The sequence below is a fragment of the Gossypium raimondii genome, chromosome 6 (assembly GCF_025698545.1).
Source record: "Gossypium raimondii isolate GPD5lz chromosome 6, ASM2569854v1, whole genome shotgun sequence".
NCBI lineage: Eukaryota > Viridiplantae > Streptophyta > Magnoliopsida > Malvales > Malvaceae > Gossypium > Gossypium raimondii.
This window is the reverse complement of record NC_068570.1, coordinates 36,277,262-36,299,780: the sequence shown is the minus strand read 5'-3', so window position 1 is coordinate 36,299,780 and position 22,519 is coordinate 36,277,262. Positions and strand designations below refer to the sequence as shown.

At 33.0% G+C, this 22,519-nt stretch overlaps 1 protein-coding gene across 1 annotated transcript; it reads left to right on the top strand.

The window, feature by feature from the left end:
- The first annotated feature begins 17,609 nt into the window (after nt 1–17,609).
- Nucleotides 17,610–22,035, top strand: LOC105773691 (2-oxoglutarate and iron-dependent oxygenase domain-containing protein CP2). Its single transcript, XM_012595774.2, has 9 exons — nt 17,610–18,129; nt 18,792–18,839; nt 19,060–19,236; nt 19,342–19,492; nt 19,603–19,689; nt 20,173–20,297; nt 20,801–20,919; nt 21,307–21,418; nt 21,493–22,035. The coding sequence occupies exons 1-9, from the start codon at nt 17,824–17,826 to the stop codon at nt 21,526–21,528; spliced, it is 1,161 nt and encodes a 386-aa protein (XP_012451228.1). The 5' UTR covers nt 17,610–17,823; the 3' UTR covers nt 21,529–22,035.
- The last annotated feature ends 484 nt before the right edge of the window (nt 22,036–22,519 follow it).

The window sequence follows — 22,519 nt, the reverse complement described above, 5'->3', positions numbered from 1 at the left end:
GAGGAAGTAATTGATATATGAGGGTCGCATGGGTCGCATGAGACGACTGTGGACCCACCGATGGCTATAAGCCGATTTTGTGATTGGCAGCTCTGCTGCAATATTGCTTAGTGCCGCAACCGGTGCTACATAAGGAGTGTAGGGATGGGTGGGTCGATTTAATCCCCACAAGAGTGTGGGGTTGGACAGGAGATGGAGTGCAGGGTTGGTATGGGTATTTATGCATTGCATATACTGATTCTAATATTGAAATGGGCTTAGGCCCAGATATATGTGATATGTGCCATTTGATTTGGGCTCAGGCCCAACCGAGACTGATGGGGGCTAAGGCCCATTTGCCTCCGTTACTATATTGGGCTAAGGCCCACACTGTACTGTTACTGTTAAGGGCTTAGGCCTAGACTGATTTTGTTTCTTTAATAAGGGGTTTACACATTGATTTTTTGTAAACTCACCCCATTTTTAACCTTTCAGGTAATCCCCAGCGTTAGACTATTCGGAGCTGCGAGGGACTAGGAGAGGGCCACACAACTACATTTGTTTTATTCTGTTTTGTTCATCTACTCAAGATATTTGATTTTGATTCAGGTTGTAATAAGGCCTCTATAATCTCTAGATTTTAAAATTTGAGATTTGATGTGATTGTTATTTATATATACTAGAAGTAGAACACGGTTTTCCAAAACAATATTTATTTTCAAATGCTACGTTTTCGCAATTCAATTTTTAAATATCATGTTTTTGTAAATCATTTGTTTAAAATTAAGCTTCCGCAACAATAAGGTTTTTGAAGGTAACAACATTTCTTTAATAAACCTCGATTGAAAATAAATAAATGCAAACTGAGGTTTTGTATAAGTTTTAAATGGCAAGAAGTTTGAAATTTCAAGAAGGGTTTTCAATGAAAACATGGTTTTCGAAAAACACTTCAATGTGACATGCCAGATTCAACAATAACATCTAGGCCGGGTTTAGGGTGTTACATGGATTTTTATATTCGTACAAGTTAGGGCTAAGGAAAAGGGTAAATACAAATTAATATTTTTGGCTTGAGTTTTGTAAGGAGGTTCATGAAGAAGTGTTTTTTTGCTCAAATATAGGTACTAAAGATAAATAAATAGGGTTTGCCTTTTGCCTATGCATGTATACTGATCTACCATAATTTGGTGTAGCTGATTAAATAGTTTTTCGCATTTAAGGAGCTTGAATACAAGCACTTTAGTTAGATTTTAGTTAATTTTTCACTATTTGATTTAAATTCAATAAAAAGTGTAATTTTAGTCTTTTATTGACCTTAGGGGCTGAATGAAGCCTAAGGGTGAGCTAATATGCTTTGTGACTGTGCAGGAGAATTCCAAGATTGCATGAGGATGTTCCCATACACCACTAATGATACCCTGAAGATAAGCATACCGCCTTCGATGTCGCGACATAGGACCTAGTGTGTCATGACACCGACTCTATATGGGAAATAAATACTAGCAAGGGGAGTTTTGGCCCACACAATCAAACATTAAGCGGGAGACCAATAGTTGACCTAGGCTTAAGGATGACAACCACTTTAATTTTATAAATAGGCTCATTTGACACATGTTATATGTAGCTTTTCATATTGTATAATTTTCTTCTTAGTTTTAGTCTTTAGTTTTCTCTTATCTTATAGGCTTTAGAATTATTTTTAGTTTTTTTATTTGCTTTTGTTGGGATATTCGATCTATGGAACTCAATCAAAATTTTTCTGGAATCAAAATTATCTTCAATAAAATTTAGGCTTCTCCTAAACCTTTTTCTCTTAACTCATTATTCATGTTTATTTTCTATATAAAGTTTATCATGTTTATGAGATCCACAAGGAACTAATCCTTTTATGGGGGATTAGCGAGTAGAGGCATGATTAATTAACTGTTTTGTAGGGTTCTCTTAACGGGTCAATTTTTTGGGAAAGGAAGAACATAAACCCTAGGCTTGACGACTGTAGGAAGTCATTTAGGTCGAAATTAACCCAAAATTGGTTTGGCCTATCCATGAACACCTTAACCTCAAATCAGTTTGGACTGTAAGGTTGAGAGATAAATAGTTCTTGCCAACTCGTTATTCTGGTGGAAGATCTGAAAATCCTGCTAGGGTAGCAACTAGTTGATTGAAAAAGGAACCCGAAGCTACAGTTAGTTATGATTACTGAAGCATGCTAATCACCCATGTTCAGATCTGATTAAGTTTCCATAACAAATATTCCAAGTTTTTCTATTTATATTATTTTATTTCTTTAGTTATTAAAAACTTTATCTTTATTTTTAGTCGTAATATAATTTATTTAAAGCACTAATTACCTCTACTTGTGCTTAGGTTACGATTAATCTATTGCATGCCTCCCTTAGGTACGATCCTCAAAGTACTCACTTATTTTGTTGTAACTATATTACAACTTGACTCGTATACTTTTAGATAGTGCCTTGTTAGCATATTTTGTGCAGGAATTCCACTCTGGACGTTGGCACGTCCAAAGGCGGTCAAGTTGTTGGTGCAATTGTCGGGGAGGCAACGTCACTAGATTAATTTTTATCTTTGCATGTAATAGAATAATTAGGAAATTTATAAATTATAGATACGATTTTCAATACTTTGTATTTAGTTATATATTCATTTTACAGTACTGATATTTTTCTTTTCTTTTCTTTAAGGAATTCCCCGTATATACATTTTAAAAAAAGAAAGATTCTTGCAAGAGTAGCTACCACAACCAATCATGGAAAATTTTGATTATATGTGGTCCGATGATGAAATAAACTATGATGATGAAATTTATGAAGGAGTCTATGAGGAATGGGAAATTAAAGGGAATCAACAGGGAAATTAAAGAGAAACAACGCTACAAAAGGGTGTCCAACGTAAACCAGAATCAACAGGGACATTGTCAACTGATTCAAATACTGAATTTGCTCTTCTTATCAAAATTAGAGGACAAGAAACGCCCAGCTTTCAATGACGAGGTAAGTGCTTCATCCATATTTCAAACTGTCTATGAGATATTAACTTTTATAAAACCAATAGAAGGATCACTGAAGCTTTAAAATCTTATAGAGGAAATTGATAATTACATAAAGGAAGACCTATTCGATATGGACAAACTTGGTAAAACAATAATCCTTAATCAGACACCTCAAAAATTCAAAAACCAAAAGAATTTTATAATGTTAATCAATTTAGGTACTATATGTATTGACAGAATTTTGAGTAACTAAGAGATTACTCTTAACCAAATGATCCTACAAAGAAACATAACTCTAGAGTTAAGAGAATGAGAAACCACCTACTTTCTATTAGAATCATATGATAAAATAATCACTCAGTCAATAAAACTATTGAAATAAGGCTCAACCGAACAACGTAGGTATAAGATGTGAGATGAATATATGACTCTAGATTTCGAGGTGAACATTGAAAAATTCTTGATGTTGGAAGATTTTTTTTTTAGGCCCTACAAGAATTATTAATAAGAGAAAAATTAAAAGTGCAAATTAAACATATCACAACAATACTCCACAAAATTAGGACTACAAGGGGTATTTTGAACCATTAGGTTACAGAATAGTTACAAATGTGGCTAATTACTTTAATTTGCGAAGAGTATTACAAGTAGATTCAAGGAGTGGGATAAACGAGGAAAAGTAGAGTGGCACGATAGATGTTGGACTAATACCGACAGAGATGAAACCAGAGAAGCACCCACGTGTACATTAACAAAGCTGACGGATGAATTCGGTAGCAAAACTTGACATTATTTCTATTAAGTTTAATTTTATATATATTATTGTATTCTCTTTTACTTAACTGATAGTTTAGACTTTAATTTGTATTAAATTTTTGTTTAATAAAAATTGAGGCGCTTTGAATATAGAAGTGTGGACGAAAGTAGAGTCTGTGTCATAACATAACACCTCCGTGTCGCGACACCTTGACCAAAATTGGTAGAATCAAGAAAATCATCTCGATGTCACGACACAAAGAGCAGTTCACCCAGGCTTTCAAATTTTTTAGAGCATGTCATGACATCGAACCCCGATTTTGCAACATTACTGCGAATTTTTGCAGTGTCAACCCAACCCGATTGTGTAACCCGGTGACATAAACCATGTGTTAACCTAGTTTTTTAACCTTAAAACACCCTTTTAAAAACCTAAAAACTATTTTAACCTAAATCTAAACATATCTTAACAATTAAACTCTCTCAAATCTTTTAAATCCTTCTAAAACCTAAAAACTCATTTTTTCATCTTCTTAATTGTTATGTTGCAAATTCATTCTATTTTTAAAGCTGATTTGGTACAAAAGCAAGCAAAAAAAATCAAAGGAATGAAAACAATTAAGCGCTAACGAGGAATCTGACACATCTCCGCTTGAGGTTAAGGGTTCTAAATTTCATTTTATTGTCCCATTAGAAACATTGCTTGATAGCTGATTAAGTGTCAACAGAAGATTACATTCAACATGCCACCTAGGAAATCTAGAAAAACAAATGTACAAAAACCACCAGCAGTCTCGAATCCTTTGAAGTTTTGAAACCATAATGCTAAAAAATATTTTTTTGGAGTTATAAGGAAAAACATTTATTCAGGAAAGAGGATTCAAGCCCTCGATGGTTCTTTGCAATGAAATATGGTCGTTAGTCTGAAATCATATATGGGAATATTTTTGAATAACCCTAAAAGAAAATGTTGTTACTCCTCTCGTCCAAGAATTTTATGCTGCTCTTAGGGACGAAAAGACACAGAGGCTATACGGTGCCCTGTGGAAATTAGTAACTGTAAGAGGTAAAGACATACCATTCAACCCGAAAACTATTTGTGAATTTTATGATGCTCCTTATTATGAAACTGATTATTTAGAAAATAGTTATTTAAATAAATTTGAGAACTTAGACATGGAAAGCATTGTAAAATATCTAATCGAGAATCATGGTGAATTGAACCTTCGACCAAATACAGGCCTTCCGACCAATTTCAATAAAGCAATCATATTTCCAATAACTAATATGTGGATGCAATTTATATGTACTAGGATAACACCTGCACTAGACGTAAATACTTTTAGAGCTATTTTGTTATATGGCATCTTACAGAAAAAAAAAACATATATGCATTAGAAAATGGATTTATCAAAATAGGAAGCGATGTGTGAATGACCAGAAGGTTGAGATTTTCTTTCCCCATCTAGTAATGGCACTTTGTAAAAGCACATAGGTTCCTTTGGAAAAGAACGAGTAGTTCATGAATCCAACAAGAAGTTTGATTAGAGATTGGATATATACTCAAGATGTTGAGCATTAGAGGAAACAAATTATCGATTGGAACCAGAGAAGGAAAGAAAAAATGGATGTTCCGATGTCACTCAAAAGGAAGGAACAAATAAAGTCTTGGAAAGGAATAAGCGGGAGCACAAAAGAGAAGCTTGATGGAATGATAAGATAGACGCAAGAGACGGGCCCAGTACACCAAGAATTCAAATGGTGGAAGGAGTTGAGAACCCCGAATTATCTGTCGGACATGTTTGGTCCGATGCAAACCTATCAAGATAAGGAGGCAGCCTCAGAGGATGAGGATGAGGTGGACGAACAAGATTTACAAAGGAGGAAGCACAACAATTTCAAACTTTCAACGACCAAAGGAGGAAGCACCCACCAATATCCTACGGAACTACTACGATCAATCAGGTAACTTCTTTCCTTATCTTTTTAGGGTTACACATTGAGGTTGATTGTATGCTTGAGCTTGTAGAAATACAAGTGATTGGTTAGGAGCACGTATATAGGTTGATTGTATTCACTATAAATTTTGCATGATGACAGGTAATTTTAATTTTTTTTATTATTAGAATACTAAAATCTATATATTACACTGTAAATAAACATTAAGAAATTGAATGTAGCATATGATATAGGAAATATAGGGAAACAAGCATGCTAGTATCATAAATTGTTGGATTTGTGATTATTTGGTTGATTAAATTTGTGAATATTGAAATACATAGGGATAACCTAAGGCATTGTTTAGTATATATCCAGGGCCAAAAAGCTAATCCCATTTATTCATCCTTATTACCTATATTTGAGCCAGAAAATACTTCTTGATGAACCTTCATGCAAAATCCAAGCCAGACATTTTAATTTGTATTTCCCTTTTTATTTGGTCTTGAACTACACGATTATAGATGTCTGACCATACATATTGAAGGATAAGTAGATATATTACGGTGGAATTTTGTAAAAAAAAAGAGTGAAACAGGAAGGATTAGCAGAAAAATCATCCATGAATATGTTTAATCCTTCTTTTAACTTGTCGGCAAAGATCGCAATCATACATCACATGAATGTAGCTGGAGCGTTGCATAGTCCAAACGACATCATTCGAAAAGCATACATTCCAAAAGGACATATAAACATAGCCTATTCCTAATAATCTTGATGGATAGGGATTTGATGATATCTCAAATATTCATCAATGAAATAATAATATTTCTTACCTGCCAACCGGTCAAGCATTTGTTCTAAAAATGGCAGTGAAAAGTGATCATTTTTAGTTGCGTCATTCAGTTTTCTGTAGTCGATACAAAACCTTTCACCCTGTAACTGTCCGACTGGGAATCAACTCATTCTTCTCATTTGTCACCACTAACATTCCTCCTTTTTCTCGAATCCATTGTGTTGGGCTCACCCATTCATTATCAGAGATAGGGTAGACAATTCCTGTATCCGACCAGTTTATCACCTCCTTCTTGACCACCTCCTTCATTGCTAGATTGAGACGTCGCTGAGTGTCGACTACTGGTTTCTTTCCATCATCCAATCTTGTTTTATGCTAACAAAAAACTGGATTGATTCCTTTAATATCAACAATGGTCCACCCAATAGCTTTTTTATGAGCTTTTAGCACATGAAGAGTGTTTTCTCTTACTCCAGTGATAAACTTGTTGCAATGACTATTGGTAAAGTGTTGTTGTCACCCAAATACTCATATTTCAAGTGTGTAGGAAGGGGTTTTAATTCCAACATAGATTGTTTGACAATTGACAGAGTCATCTTTGTTGGAAAGTTCTCTGATTGATACAAAGGCTTTTTATATTGTCTTTTCTACACCAGCTGATAAATGTGTTCTAGCTGCTTTTCGAATAGTTTTTCAAAAAATTTGTCTTCTAGGATTTCTTCAACATCTGAAGTGCAATCTTCATCTACGCTCAATTTCCCTTCCATGCCTTCCTTGTTGTCTTCTTTTGCCTCATTGATTCTCATTACTTCTTCTGTCAATTCTATTTCTCTTATTTTTCTCTAAGTATAATCATTATTGCTCACTATTTCAAGGGGCATAATAATTTCTTGAGTCATTTTTTTACCAAACACTTCCTCCAACCATTATGTCAAATTGTTCTTTGCTCTCTTGGTCTAAACATGTATAAAAGTTTTGTAATTGAATGATTGTATTAATTTCACCCCTTAGAGCCTTTTGTATAATTATCTTGAATCTATCCGATGCTTGACCAAGCATTTCGATGGGACTCTATTTGAATTGTAATAGTTCCTCATTTGTCTTTAACATCACATGCATGGGCATAATCCTTTGTAAGATTACGATTTACGATTTACTCGGCAAACTTATCTCCTTACCTCATTTAACCTTATTTACTTCCTAAGGTTATCAAGCCTAGGGTTTAATAATACATAATCTATACCAACTAATCCTATCGAAAAACCTTAAATCTTTTATTAATCATGTCCTTATCCACTCGTGAATCTCCCTTAAGGGATTTAGTCACTTATGATATTCATAATCTCAATCTTAATTGAAATAAAAATATAAATAAACACGTTAAATCTAAAGAGAAAAGAGATGTAGAAATAATCTTGTCAATGTCTATTGAAGCGCGAAATAGGAAATCTCTCGATTGGGATAACACGAATCTTCATTTGCAAAGGAAAAGAAATTGAAACACTTCAATTGAATAAAAGAACTCTTGGATCAAAATTTATTCCAAGAGGAAAGAACAAAGCGTTTTTAAGTAAAGAAAGAAAACTTAATCTAAATCCTATTCTTAAACTACGAAGGTTTTTTGATGCGTTTAAGATGACTTAGTTATATCAAACCCCTAAGGTTTTATTTATAGGAGTGTTTCCAACCTCAATTAGGTTTTTGGTACTTGCTAAGTCTTTGTATAAATTTGATTGTGAGGATGAAAATAACCCCAGAATGCTTGGGCGTCACGTCGGCCCTATGTCGAGCCATAGCTTGTTATGGCACAACATGATACTCATTTTATGTAATATTGGGTTCGTGTGGTGCTTTAGCGACTCAAAAAGCTTGCACATGACTCGTCTCATGTTCCTACGTCCATTGGGCCTAGAATCCTTCCTTAACTGCCATACAATTGCTATCAGTTATTACTAAAGGTAGAAGAAGAAAGAAATATTGATTTGCTTAAAGAACTTACCGAAAGAGAGCAAGAGAATCAAATAGTGGAAGGATTCGACACTAGCACAACCCCTCACCCTCGATTTAAAGCGAAAAGAAAAGAGTAAAGTCAATTGGGGGAAGAAGAGGAAAGGTTTCGGCAGTGGTCAAAACTAGTAACCAATAGCACAACACAAGAGGGAGAGAAGAGGAGAATCAGTTTAGTGGAGAAGAGGGAAAGAAATCAAAGGAGACAAAAAAGAAAATATTCGGCCAACATAATGAATGGGGAGAAGAGGTTTTAGCAAACGCAATGAATGGAGAAAAGTAATATTCGGTAAACTGAATGAATGGGAGGAAGTAATATTTGACAAAGGGAACAACTCAACAAAGCAAAACCAAAAAAAATGAGAAGCCCCCTCTAGCCGAATTCTTGAGTGCCACAGAGTCCACTTTTCGCACTACATTCCCTCTCTCCTCATCCATTGATTTTCTCCTAAAATCCCTTCTAAAATCTCTTCACCTGATCACACCTCCCCTCAACCACTTCACTATCAGAATTTTAGTCCAACACAAACTCACACACGGCACAAGTAGTAAAATAACATCCTTTGTTTGCACAAGTATTCGAACTCAAGACCCCCAGCACACTAACACTCCACTTTACCACTAGACCAGCAGACCCATTCTGATATAAATCCACAAACTTTAAAATATAAGCCTATTGAACCCAGTTAAGGCTTTATTTAATTAACATAACAAAATTCTACCCAAGTCCAGGCTTGAACTTGGGACCTCTCAGACACTTTCCAGAACACTTAACCATTGAAACAGACATGTATTTATGTTACAAACATGCAAAAATAAATACTTGGATTTTTGGGGAGGTACAATGGTGTTCTATTGATATGGAGAGAAGTTGCTCAAAATGGTACAACATATACTTTTGAAGTAATGATGGATGAAAAAAGTTCAAGAGTTCGAATGGTCCATTTTAACACAGCCACCATGGAGATTCATTATACTTGCAAGAAGTTTGATTTTTGTGTCTATATTTGTTCTCATGCTTTACAGATTCTTAGTGTAAAAAATGTTAAGAAAATTTCTGATCAGTATATCTCTTGAACATGGACTAAAGATGCTAATTTTTTTTTGTAATCATATGATTTGATTTGCTTATGATTTGATTATAAAAAGTCAACAAAACAAAAAAAAAGACAACTTTGTCAGAAGATTTTATATGAAGGTGACATGGAAGTTGAGAAAGAATTGACAAATTTATGTGTCTCTAAGAATAATGAGCTCAAAGAGAATGAGACAAATGCAAGAGCAGTCATTCGATCTAGTAAGTATCTATATAATCAAGAATTTTAAATGATTTATGTTTTTCTTATATTAAGTGGTAATTGTTTTATTTTTAATTTAGAGAACGTGAAAATGTCAATATTGAAGAATTATCGAGCAATGATGATCATGTTGTAAAAGAGGGTGAAAGTAAAACTTCTCCAATATTAGATCCACTATGTGTGTAACATCCCAAAAATTGGGGGTTAGTAGAATTGGGTTTGGGAATCGAAACAAAGTGGTCATGCCTTAATTTTTAAGATTATTTATGCATTTTTAGAAAATAAATGAGGTATTGGTTTGTTAGTTAAGTTTTAGTGAAATGTTCCTTGAAACTCAAGTTCAAATCCCTTCTATCGCATCATTTTTCTATTATTTTACTAATTTTGCCTCAAACCCTGGTATGTGACACGCCTTGTTTTTAAAATAAATATTGCAAAATTATTTCAAATAAGGAAATAGCCTATTGGTTAATTGATAAATGCAAAAACATGAAAATTAAATTGAGGTCCCAAGTTCAAATCCTTTCTTATGCAAAATAACTTTTTTTTTTACAAAATTCATTGTTTGTAATGTGTGTGCCATCTATACCCTTGTAACCCTAGGTATAAATGTTAATTTTAAAAAAAATAATCAGCATTTATTCTATTTTTACTCACCCTAATCGTCTCTCTCCTCTCCTCTCCTCCTTGATCTTTAATTTTTTTTCTTTCTTCCTCTTGTTGTCGTTGCCTACACCTAGTTTTGTCATCTCTTTTTTTTTCTTTTTGTTTCAAGATTTGTTAACATCTTCTCGACCGTCTTTTTGCTATTTTTCCTCACTAAAATCAGCCCAAAATCTAAAATCTTGAACTCCAAGATCGATCCCAATCTTTATATCATTTTTAAATTAACCCTGAATTTGGCCACCGCGGGTGGTGGTGCGTGCGCCTATGTCCAAGAAAGGGGGCTATTTTGTTTCTTGGTTCTTGCCCATCTTTTCCCAGCATTAAGTTGAGTTCTTAAACCCTGCTAATGAGCCTTTAATCACATGTTAATTAGGGAAAGATGTTCTTAATCAATTAGCCATTCGGATATCATAATTCGGGAAGTGTAAATGCGATTAATTGTAAACTAGTTTGTTGTTTCAACAAAGTTGTTGGGAAAAGGCTATGGATTAATTAAATGTGGAATTTTGATCAATATTAGCTACTGATTTTCCAGTATTTGAATGTATTAGGTGCTGACCCAAACACCCCAAATCAACCGTAAAGCCGAAAAACGTTCGCGTGTCTGGTTCGTATCAAAGCAATGTAAGAAATCTAACTAGTTTGGATTCGTAAAATATTTTTAATTTTGATGATTGGTTGGAAGCTATAAGTGGATGTCTAGGGAGCTGTTTAAGAGGTGAATTAATTGAATTTATAATGGTTTTTAATTTAGGTTCAATTTAAAGCTTATTAAAGAAATCGAAAGATTCGCTAGTGTGTTGTGAAAAAGCATAAAATAAGGTGTGGGTGTTTAAAATTGATAATTATCATGTTATATTTGATGAATTAGCTTGTTTGATGGATTGACTTAATAGCCAAATAATTAGTTTTGTAAGTGGTCGAACCAGATACATTTCGAGCCTTAAAAGATTGATGTGCTAGCAAAGTTGCTAGTTTGATAGTGTGACTATGTGATTGAATTGTGATGCATGATTGTGTTATATGGTATAAGATTGGATGTTTGAATAGAATGATTTGCTGAAATATTGAGTTTATGTATGATATAATTGCATGAGATATTTTCTATGATGTATATTGAAAAGGTTGTTATACATGCACAATGAAATTTGTAAAGTATGTGAAATTGAATGATATTGATAGACACCACTATAATGGTAGTTTGAAAGCTGGAACACTGTTTCTATTTGTTGAAAGTATTTGATTATTGAGGACGTTTTAAACATGTCAATTAAATGTGAAAAGTATTGAATTACGGCTATATATGAGTTTGTATGACATATTGCATATGCATTGGGATGGGATATTTTGTGGCTGACGGAGGAGTTCCGTGGAGTACCGGCAGCATATTAAGTTTGGATTTATTCTTAGTCAGTGCACTGCATTTGGAGTACCAAAGTGATTGGCGATTATGTCACATTATTTGCTATTCGACAGTTTTACTGCATTATTTTATTTGGTGGTTTTATCCCATCGAGCGTTGTTCGCATTCATTGGAGTTTGGCAGACAGGTTCTAAGGAACTCGTGGTGTGTAGCGGATGGTATGGGTAGGAACCTTTTTGCATTGCATCATGTGCACGATATATTTGAATGTTATTGATTTATGTTACGTATTGTATTTTTTTGTATTGAATGATATCAAAATTAATGATTTTTACTCGAATGAATGATGACCCATGCTCATACATCGTTTGACATAAATTTGATAATGACTTTATAATGACATGAAATTCCAATGATGGTTCTGTTTTCGTCTGTTAAAGCTAATATGTTTCACTATATTCAATATTTATGTCTGTTTAAATACATTGAGCTTTCATAAGCTCACCCCCAATAATGTTTAACTTTTCAGGTAAACTTTGAAATTAGGACCAAACTCGACATTCAGAGAATCACCTTGGACCTCGGACTATTCTTAATAAGTATTATTAAGTCTTTATTGGTTTTGGTTTGTAATTTTTAATTATTTCTGGTCTGTGGCTTGATAACTTTTCTTTTTGGGATTTTTGCATGCATGGATTACTTAAGTATAATAACCGAAAAATGCATGATATCGGGCTTAAGTAAAATTTGACATTGTTCCCGAATTTTCGTTGCATTGCAAATGAACCGTTTTTGAAAAACAAATCGATAAGGCAACTAAGTTTCCAAAATGACTTGAAAAATGGTTTTTCCACTGTATTAGTTTAACATCAAGTTTTTACAAAGAAAAGTGACAAGCAAATAATTTTTTTTCTTAAACAACACTTTCAATAATAAAATGAGTCTTAAGTATAGATTATCTAATAAATGAACTCTTTTAAACTAACTCACAGTTCAAATATGGTTTTTCTCGAAAATGAGTTTATTTAAAGTTTTCATAAGTAATGTAAGTTAGCTTAGCCATTTCAATAGCTAATGTAGCCTTCTCAATCTAGCCACAACGTCTAGGCCGGATTAGGGAGGTTACAATGTGCTAAGCCGAAAAGGGTCTCTAATTCTAGACTTAAAGGTCACCTTGAGAAAAGAAAATCAAAAGCATCCCAATTTCACAAGCCAAGTAAGTAATTTGATTATAAAGTTACACTTTGTGGTAAAATTTTTTAATTATATTTATTTTCATAAATGTTATATTTTATATAGGAAAAAGAAAACAATAAACAATCAGAGAATCCTTAGATTTACCCATTGGCTCTACTCTAAGTTATGAAAATTTTGTAAGTATAAAATTAATTAGTCACATATTACATAGAACTATTTTTATTGTTGTTATACATTATTAACTCCTTTTTTTTGGTCGGCATTATAGGTCATTCCTTCAATGATGATGCTAGTAAACAATATCTATGCATATCTTTGTCAAAATCCAATGTAATTTTTCAACATGGTAACCACAACCGATAGTTATGTTATATCTATATCTTCTTAGAATGCCATGTAAATGAAATTATTTATTTTTCTTTTAAGACCCCAAGTACCAGTTGGTGTTTAAGTGGTTCAAATTTACCTTATAATAGCATGCAACAAGCTACTGGTGTAATAGCTCCAAATTCATGTCAGGTATTCATTTTTTATTTTATTTGTAGGTATATAGTATGTTTGATTTTACATCAAATAAAGTGATTTTTTTCGTTAAATAACTCCTTTAAAATTTTCTTTTGTGAATTTAATTATTTTAATAAATTAATTATAGGAATCACTTACACGTAATCAGGGATGTCTATATCCTAACCGTTAATCACAAGTTTATTGTAACACCCCCTAACCCCAAACCCTCGCTAGAACAGGGTTACGAGGCATTACCGGTCATCTCAAAAAATTTACAAATAATTCTTAAATAAATAACAAACATATATAATGTAATCATAAATTCATATAAAATCTTACTAATTGACTTCATTAATTTTTTTATTTTTAAAAAATTTAATAAAACCCCTTTATAAATATTGAACCTTCCCTGCAAATTTCAAATCACAACCAAACCAATTCCAATAATTCAACCAATGCATTTATATACTCAAATATACTTAAATCATGCTTGACATATTGACTTAACAACTTAATTAATGAAAACCCTATTATCATTTCTAATTTAATATCAATGCCATAAACAATTTATACCATTTTACTAATTTAATCATCAAAACAAAAATACCTTTCTTTAGAACAAAATTATATAACATACCAAAATAACCATTATAATCCCTATGTACATGCCACTTTCACTTAAAAGAAGAAAACATCACCAAAATCTTTATGCCGGAGTCAAGATTATTCTGGATGCTGAACCGAGACTCTGAACTCCTTTCAACCTGCGTACGGAAACAACCGTACGCTAAGTATTTTATACTCAGTGGTATTACCATAATTCAAATTATAATAGCAATAAAGAATTATAATTACCAAGCATGTAAATATCCAATTTCTTAAATATCAATTAATTCTTAAACTTTCATTAATTAACAATATCAATAAAATTTTTAGCTATTCTTCAATTTCAATCACATATCACATGTAACAATTTCAATCACTACATGAACATTAAGTTCATGTCTTTCATTTTCAATCTCAATTTCAATCCACAATTTAAAATTTTCTCATATTCAATACTACAATCGATCAAATTCATTTGATTTTCTCATTTCAATTATTCATCCTATTAACAATCTGGACTTTGACGGATACACGGATTCCAACACAAACACACCAGTACGACACATTGTGCCTAAAACGGTACATAGTACCTAATCCGTATACGACACATAAGTGTCTGAAATGACACATGAGGTGCCTGATACGACACACGAGGTGCCTGAAATACGACACATAAAGTGCCTGATATATGACACATAAAGTGCCTTTATGGTGAAGTTAGGTAAAGCCCTGGATTTTTTTCTTGAAAGTTAGAAACTTACATCATGGTGAAGTTATATTGCTAAAGTCTAGGTTTGGTGCTTAATGACATTTGATATTAGACTAAATGTTTTTTGCACTTCCTTATTTGAGGTTCTTTCATTAAATGTTGAATTTTTTAGCTATGTTTTTTTTGGTATTCCGTAATGAGATTTAAAATATTTTTTTGGCTTATCAAGATTTTTTGCAATGTGTTATTTTCTGTTTTTTGGAAGATAAAACGTATAATTTCATTAATGAAATCACTATACCATCAAATCACTAGGTAACAATTCTAGAACAATATTAGCTCAAGAACATACAAAACAACAATTGAAAGAAATAATTATAGAACATATTCAATTCATATACTCGTCAAATTCATACACTTTCTTTAGCCAATCAAAGCCAGACTAGTTGAAAACAAAATGGTCAAACATTGTTGAACAATGCCATTGCTTCTAAACAATGTTTAGTCCAATGGTACAATTGATCTTATTCCAACTGGTGGTGCAATGGAAGTAGGACGCATACCGCCAAGGTTCGTTCTTTCGAACCTGAGTCTGGTTGAAAATGACGGAGCTCCTGTTCTCATTCTTCTTGGCGGGGCAAACACTTTAGTTGATGTTGGCCAGTGTTTGGTCTCGTGGAAGAAACAAGGCTCAACCATGCATGAAAAGGTACGATTATGGCCTGGTCCACATCGAATAATTGTGTATACTGGAAGATTTAACCTAACTCTATGAGTAGTCTCTTGAAGCAAATTCTTATAGACACCAGTTTCCAATCCCACAAAAGTTTTAATGGCAAGGCCATGCAAGGATTTACCTTTATAAATCAATAAGAGATTTCCAAAAGTTGATATAACATTCACAAGGGTGATAGAATCGCACATAACATCCATTACCTGCCTCATCCAATTAAATGTTGCTAAAGCTTCTCGAAAATGACCATTATTTGTACAACCAACAATTATAGTGTTCCAACAGGCAATATCCTCTTTAGCAGAAATTGTGCCATACAACATTAAAGCGGCTGATAAGTTCCCAAAATTAATGTACATGTGCATGAAGGAATTAAACATAAGAATATTCTTGAAAGCCCTGGCTTTATCTCCAGGCAGTGAATTGATTTACCAAATGATGGGAATCAAGGGAAATGCAAGACTAAATAATAGTCAGGGCAGTTGAAAAACTCAATTGTAAACACTGTTGGGTCAATGTCTTAAATAAACTTTGAGCTTCTTTCGAATACCCATTCCGGCTGTAGCTAGAGATTATCACATTCCATGAGACTCTCTTTTGGGGATAGCATTAAATGAAAGCTTCGCCTTGACTATACAATTACATTTTGGGGATAGCATTCAAAGAGGTGTTAAGAGATAAAATTCTAAAAATTTCTGGTTCACCTCAAACTCAAAAAATACCTTACATTTTCTTACTGTTCTTTCACTTTCTAATCAACCAAATAGAAATTAAAGTATCGATCACATGATTCAAACACCCAATTCCTAAATAAAACAAATTCAAGTAAAATGACAGTTTTAGTGATAATTAACAAAAACAACAATTATAAAATCTAAAATTGAGACAAATCAATACCAACATATGTTTCCAGTAAAAAAAAATACCCACCCCCAAGCTCTCAAGAACAACAACAAAGGGAAACAAAAAAAATCATTATTCTCCCTTTCTCTGTTCATTGTCATCCGCTAGTCTTATTGTTCACTTATCTTTCAATCTCTCTTTTATCTAATGGCAAAAACCCAGAATGATAATCAACCCGCTATATAAAATGTAAAACCCCCATTGACAGAGAGAAAATATTTGACATACAAGAAGCTAGTCACTCCCCATTGCATATATATTGACAGAAATTTCAAAAGGGTTACATTTCACAATTTTACTTCAATTTTGCTTTTTTTCCCAATAAACAAATAAAAGTTGTTATGAATGAAAATGGGAACAAACCAGATTCTATAATCCCTCCATTTTTTTGCTCAGCCTGTAATCCTTCTATTACTGATGTTGGGAAAGAATGAAGCCCTAAATCCTTTTTTTCCTAACAATGAGGAGACGATGAAGATAGAAAAAATCGGGAAAATCACCAAAAACTTAAATCTTTTTCTTCTAATAGTGAAGACACGATCAGAGAAAGAAAAATTCAGGAAAAAGAATCTTGAAGAAATTGAATCTGACGGGAAAAAAAACTAGGAGAAATTGAAATGGACATGAAAATAAAACCTTGAAGAAATTGAATCTTACTTGGAAATTTTTAATCTTTTAAATTTGAGTTGGAAAAAATTGTTGATTGGCGTAAAATAATTGAATATAACCTTATATGAGGTGGTTTTATCTATTAATAAGTATAATTTTATTTTATAAAATTATTTTGTTTAAAATATTTGATCATTACAAGGAATTTCAAATGAAAAAAACACAAAATTTCAAAAGAGATTTCATTTAGAAGAAATAAAATATGTTAATTTATAAGTTTTAAATTAAAATATTAATCTCATTAATTTTTATTGAATTAATTTATAGTTTAAATTTTTTAAAATAAATTATTTTAATTTAAAAGAAAAGAATAAAAGATATAAAATATTTTTTACAAATTATAGGAATTAAATAGATAATGAAAAAATATATAAATTATTTTAAAAATTATAGTAAAATTTTTCTCTTGACATATTAAAGTTACTGAAATACCCTTAGACTCCGGGCTGGGAGGTCTCTCGTCGTCTATCTTAAATCAGAAATCCAATCGACAAACTTAAAACCCTAACTGATGAAAATAAGAAAACAAAAGACCCTTTCATTTCTAAACACAAATTCCGGCTTTCTTTTGGTTTTTTTTTTCTCTGGTCAATTTTAGTTTTTCCTTAAGTTTCTTTGACAGCAGTGATTGGAAATTGCTGTTAGGCTGATGCAAATGCGTATGATTTGTTCAGTTAAAAGGAATCATGTCTTTCGATGTCAGTAGAAAAGAGGCCCAGCAGCCTGCGCCACCGACCACTGGTCACAATGGCAATGTCGTGGCGGTATTGCCTAGCATGTCGACGGTTACGGCGAACCGGTTACGGCTGAATCCTAACACGGAGCACAAGCCGGAGAGCTACGAGGGTTTGCAGTTGGAGTTCAGTCCGCTTCTGTTCAGCTCCCTGGAACGTTACTTGCCTCCTCCCATGCTCTCACTCCCTCGCGATTCCAAGCTCCATTACATGCGCGATATTATCCTTCGTTACTCTCCTGATGGCGAACGTATTCGCGTAAGCTTCTTCGTTTTTCGCCTTTATTTTTGCTTTTATTGTATGTTTGGATATCAGGGTCGAAAGTTTCTTTCATTTAAAATGTACTATTGATTGCCAATGAAATGATAATGTTAACTTTTACAAAAATATTGTTATGCCAATATTCCAGTTAAGCATCTGAATTTATGTTCATTAAGGTGAAAATCAGTTGAATTTTTCATAATGCAAAATCAGGAATATAAATGTATTATTTTTAAAAGCTTTTTTTGCTGGAAACTGAGAATGATTGGTGCCTCTTTCAATTCATTTTTGATTCATTGAGAAAAAAATGGACATATACTGGAAAATGCAGAAATAAGAAGGGATATTTATTTATTTATTTCTTGTTTTGAATTTCTGAGCTGCCGAATATTGTTTGGATCGGGACAAATTGATATATTGATTGATCTGCAGAGCGATTTTATCTATCCTATTGTCGTTGATCTATATGCTTGTATACTTTTTCAGTAATTTCCTGCAATGTTATGCATTTTATGTTGGTCAAAATTTTCTCATTACTGCTTTTTGTTTAGCCTTTAGTTGAAGCTAGCTAACTGGTGTGCGGAAATCAATCTCTATTGATTTTCGTTTTCCATTTATCCATACCTTCTTTTTTACTATTTAAAGTTTTTTGTGAACAGGTTCAAAGGCATCGAGAATACAGACAGAAGATTATATCGCACTATCAGGTGCATAGTATAATTGTTGTTTGACTAGGATTATTTATACTCAAGGTGGTCTGTAATGATTAATTTCTGCCTGCAAAAACTCCAAACTATACTGATTTTTGCTATATATGATGATTGACCCTTTATGTGCCATGGTTAAACTACTTAGAATTTCATTGTAATGTGAATCTTTGTGAGGTTTTATATTTTCTTCTGGTTATGTCATCTCTTCGTTTTGCAGCCTCTGCATAGAGAATTGTATACGATGCATGCCTCAAACTTCTTTGCCCCTTCATTTCTCAAAGCAATTAATGAGAATAAAGAGGAAGGTTTTAGAAGTATAATGGCTGAACCTACACTAGGGGTTTTTACTTTTGAAATGTTTCAGCCTCGTTTCTGTGAATTGTTGTTATCTGAGGTATTGTCATTGCTTTCTCTCTCTCTCTCTCTCTCTGTTTTTTATTTTACTTTATTTCTTGTTTTTTAGTTTTTACATTTTTCTTATCAGGTTCTGATTGCTTAGGTAGAAAACTTTGAAAAGTGGGTCCATGAGACAAAATTCAGAATCATGCGACCAAACACGATGAACAAATTTGGTGCCGTTTTAGATGACTTTGGCCTGGAGACCATGCTTGGCAAGTTGATGGAGGACTTTATCCGGCCTATATCCAAAGGTATTTAGTTTTTCTTCCATGATGAGACTGTAAATGCTTGCTAACATATATTTAGATTTAAAGCTTAGACCATAATTTGTTTTATATGTATCATTGGAAATGGTTTGCAGTTTTCTTTTCTGATGTGGGTGGATCTACATTGGATTCTCATCATGGTTTTGTTGTTGAATATGGAATTGACAGGGACGTTGAGCTTGGTACGTTCTGAGTTCTGTTTTCTCTTTTTAATTAAACCATTCCATTGGTTCTTGGAAATGGTTTGCACTATTCTTAGGAAATTAAATCTTTAGCTATTGGTAGATGGAAACATGATTCTTTGGATTCTACCATTAAAGTGTTTAGAAGGTATTGCACAAAATAATTCTTACATTCCTCTAACTCTGCTTTGTGGATTGCTTGTTACTTATTTTCCTTATTAATTGATAGCATCATCAATTTTCTTTTGCATTTCATGCTCGTCATCTTTTTTTTTCCCTCTATGACTGTAGTTTCACCTGGCTATGCTTTTTCCTAATATTTAAAATTTTGTGCACGTTCAAATTTCATTTGTTGATGCTTGTTCTGTTAATGTGCTTGTTTATAATACTACCACTTTTTAGTGAATATAGTTAATCCTTTTAGCTTCAAATCTTGTTGTTAAACTTGATGCTTCATGAAGTTCTGTAGTTTTGTGTTTGTAGGTTTCCATGTGGACGATTCCGAAGTCACCTTAAATGTTTGCTTGGGTAAACAATTTTCTGGAGGGGACTTGTTTTTTCGAGGTGTTAGGTGTGATAAGCATGTCAATACAGAAACCCAGTCGGATGTATGCTAACCCTTCTATTCAACTCTTCCTTTACACTGTTAATTCTAAGGCACTATAGCTTAATCATTCGGCGATAATAGCTACATTAGTTGTATAATTGCACTGGGATGAAGCATAGTCAGTTTAGTAAAAAGTTCCTTATTGTATCAAGTCAACAAGGAGAACCAACCCCATCTCTGTCAAGGCCCTCTCCCTCCCCTTTTCTTTTAACGTGAAATATCATGAGAATATCAAAAGAGCCTATTATGCTTCTTTTAGTCTAGTCTCTGGCTACTTTCTACTGTGAACGAGAGCATGAATTAACAGATTGCTAAACAAAATGACTTGATTATATCTCTTTCATTTTGTAATTTACTTAGACTAGAGGGAGTAGGCATAGTATTTAAATTGTTTTTTAGATATTGGTTCCTTGAAGAAAATATATGTTCTGGCAGTTTTTCTAATTTAACAAGTTATATTGACAGAATGCTAATTTAATGTGCTACATATCTTGTGCATTATAGGAAATTTTGGATTATTCACATGTTCCGGGACGTGCTGTTCTTCATCATGGGCGCCATAGGCATGGTGCAAGAGCCACAACATCTGGTGAACGATTCAACTTACTTTTGTGGTGTAGAAGGTATCTTTCTCATGCACTTTTTATTATTGCAACCATGAGTTTGTTACTTCTCTAAGTTGAAAGGGATTACAACTTGAATAAAGCTTGCTTATTCATCTGTGTTTGAATTGAAATGTGAAGAACAATTTTGAATAAATCATGGAGGAAACCAAAGAATTTAAACATGGGTGTATTTTCCTGGACTTGTTTTTGGTGTTGAAATGGATTAAAATAGTGGTGAATGAAATTTTAATCTAGCTGTTATTTGCATCCTTTCCTTGGAGAATGGTGCAACATGATACTCAGATCACGGTGGTGCACATTTCCTTAATTTGCATTGTAAGGTTTAGAACTGGTTCTTTTTTATGTTTGCCAAATTGTTTATGCTGCATGCCAAATTTCTTCTAGTTCGGTCTTTCGTGAGCTGAGGAAATATCAGAAAGATTTCTCAATCTGGTGTGGAGAGTGCCAACGTGAGAAAAAAGAACGTCAGCGTGTCTCGATATCTGCTACCAAACAGGTATATAGCAAAGTGCATATCAACTGCTTTTATTAGAAATACAAATATTAATTTCTGACATCTACTTTAATCAGGAACTGCTGAAGAGAGAAGGGAAACCTGCCACATAACTCAAGCTGTTTGCAAGTTTTTGGGTGTGACATTGTAAAAATAAGCTTGGATCATTCCTTCAAACTCAAAATATATTTTTTCCCTTAATTTGCCAAATTAGGTTGGTAAAAGATGGAAGGGTGAATGATCAATCTTGTGCTGTACATCCGTGTCTTGTTTTAAGTATCGCACCTGGCTAGTAGGCCCTTTATCAGCCGACTACAACCATAACTAAACTCTCTTCTAGCAAGTTAAGAGTTCAATGTGTATTCGCTACACAAATGGCAGGCAGTAGCTTCCTTCTACATACTCCATTGTTTGTTCAATATTGTTGGGGTCTGGAAAATTGTCGACAAAGCTTTAGTTGTTGGGGTTCCCCACTACTAAAGTTATTTTTGAGATGGGTTCTTTTAAGAATGTTGAGTTTCCAGGGAGGGAATGTAAGTGCATTGTTTTTGAAGAATATTTAGATATTCTACAATACGTTTCTTTAATTATCATTGACAACCTGAAATTGTTTTGAGTAACATTTCTGAATCAAGAAATTGTCGTTGAGAATCCTGATCAAGTACAAAAAATTGTTCTAGAAAAATAGAACTTCATCACCTCAAGAACCAATGTTATTAGGATCCTTTAGAGAAAGGGTTCTAATGGTTTTAGTGGCATATTTTGACTAAAGGTGTTCGCTAGTCGGATTGTCGGATTGGGTTTAAGCATGTACTATATACTACTTAGAGTCTAATTTGGTTTCAAATATGGGTTTAAAATTTTGTTTAAAGTTATCTATATTTGTAAATGGGAAGTGGGAATTAATTTTAGACTTGCATATATTATTTTTTAATTTTAAAAAATACATTTATATTATTTTAATTTAATATTTAATAATTTATATAGTTTTTATTTGAGGAAAGATTTATTTACATAATTGTAATACTATTTCTTTTTATAATTAATATTTTAATGATTCAACCATTGCATTTTATATTTTATTCATATAGATTATGCATGTTA

Coding starts and splice junctions, on each gene's coding strand:
- LOC105773691 (XM_012595774.2), top strand. CDS start 17,824: ATGTCTTTCGATGTCAGTAGAAAAGAGGCCCAGCAGCCTGCGCCACCG. Junction 18,840..19,059: donor AGATTATATCGCACTATCAG/GTGCATAGTATA, acceptor TTCGTTTTGCAG/CCTCTGCATAGAGAATTGTA. Junction 19,493..19,602: donor TATCCGGCCTATATCCAAAG/GTATTTAGTTTT, acceptor AATGGTTTGCAG/TTTTCTTTTCTGATGTGGGT.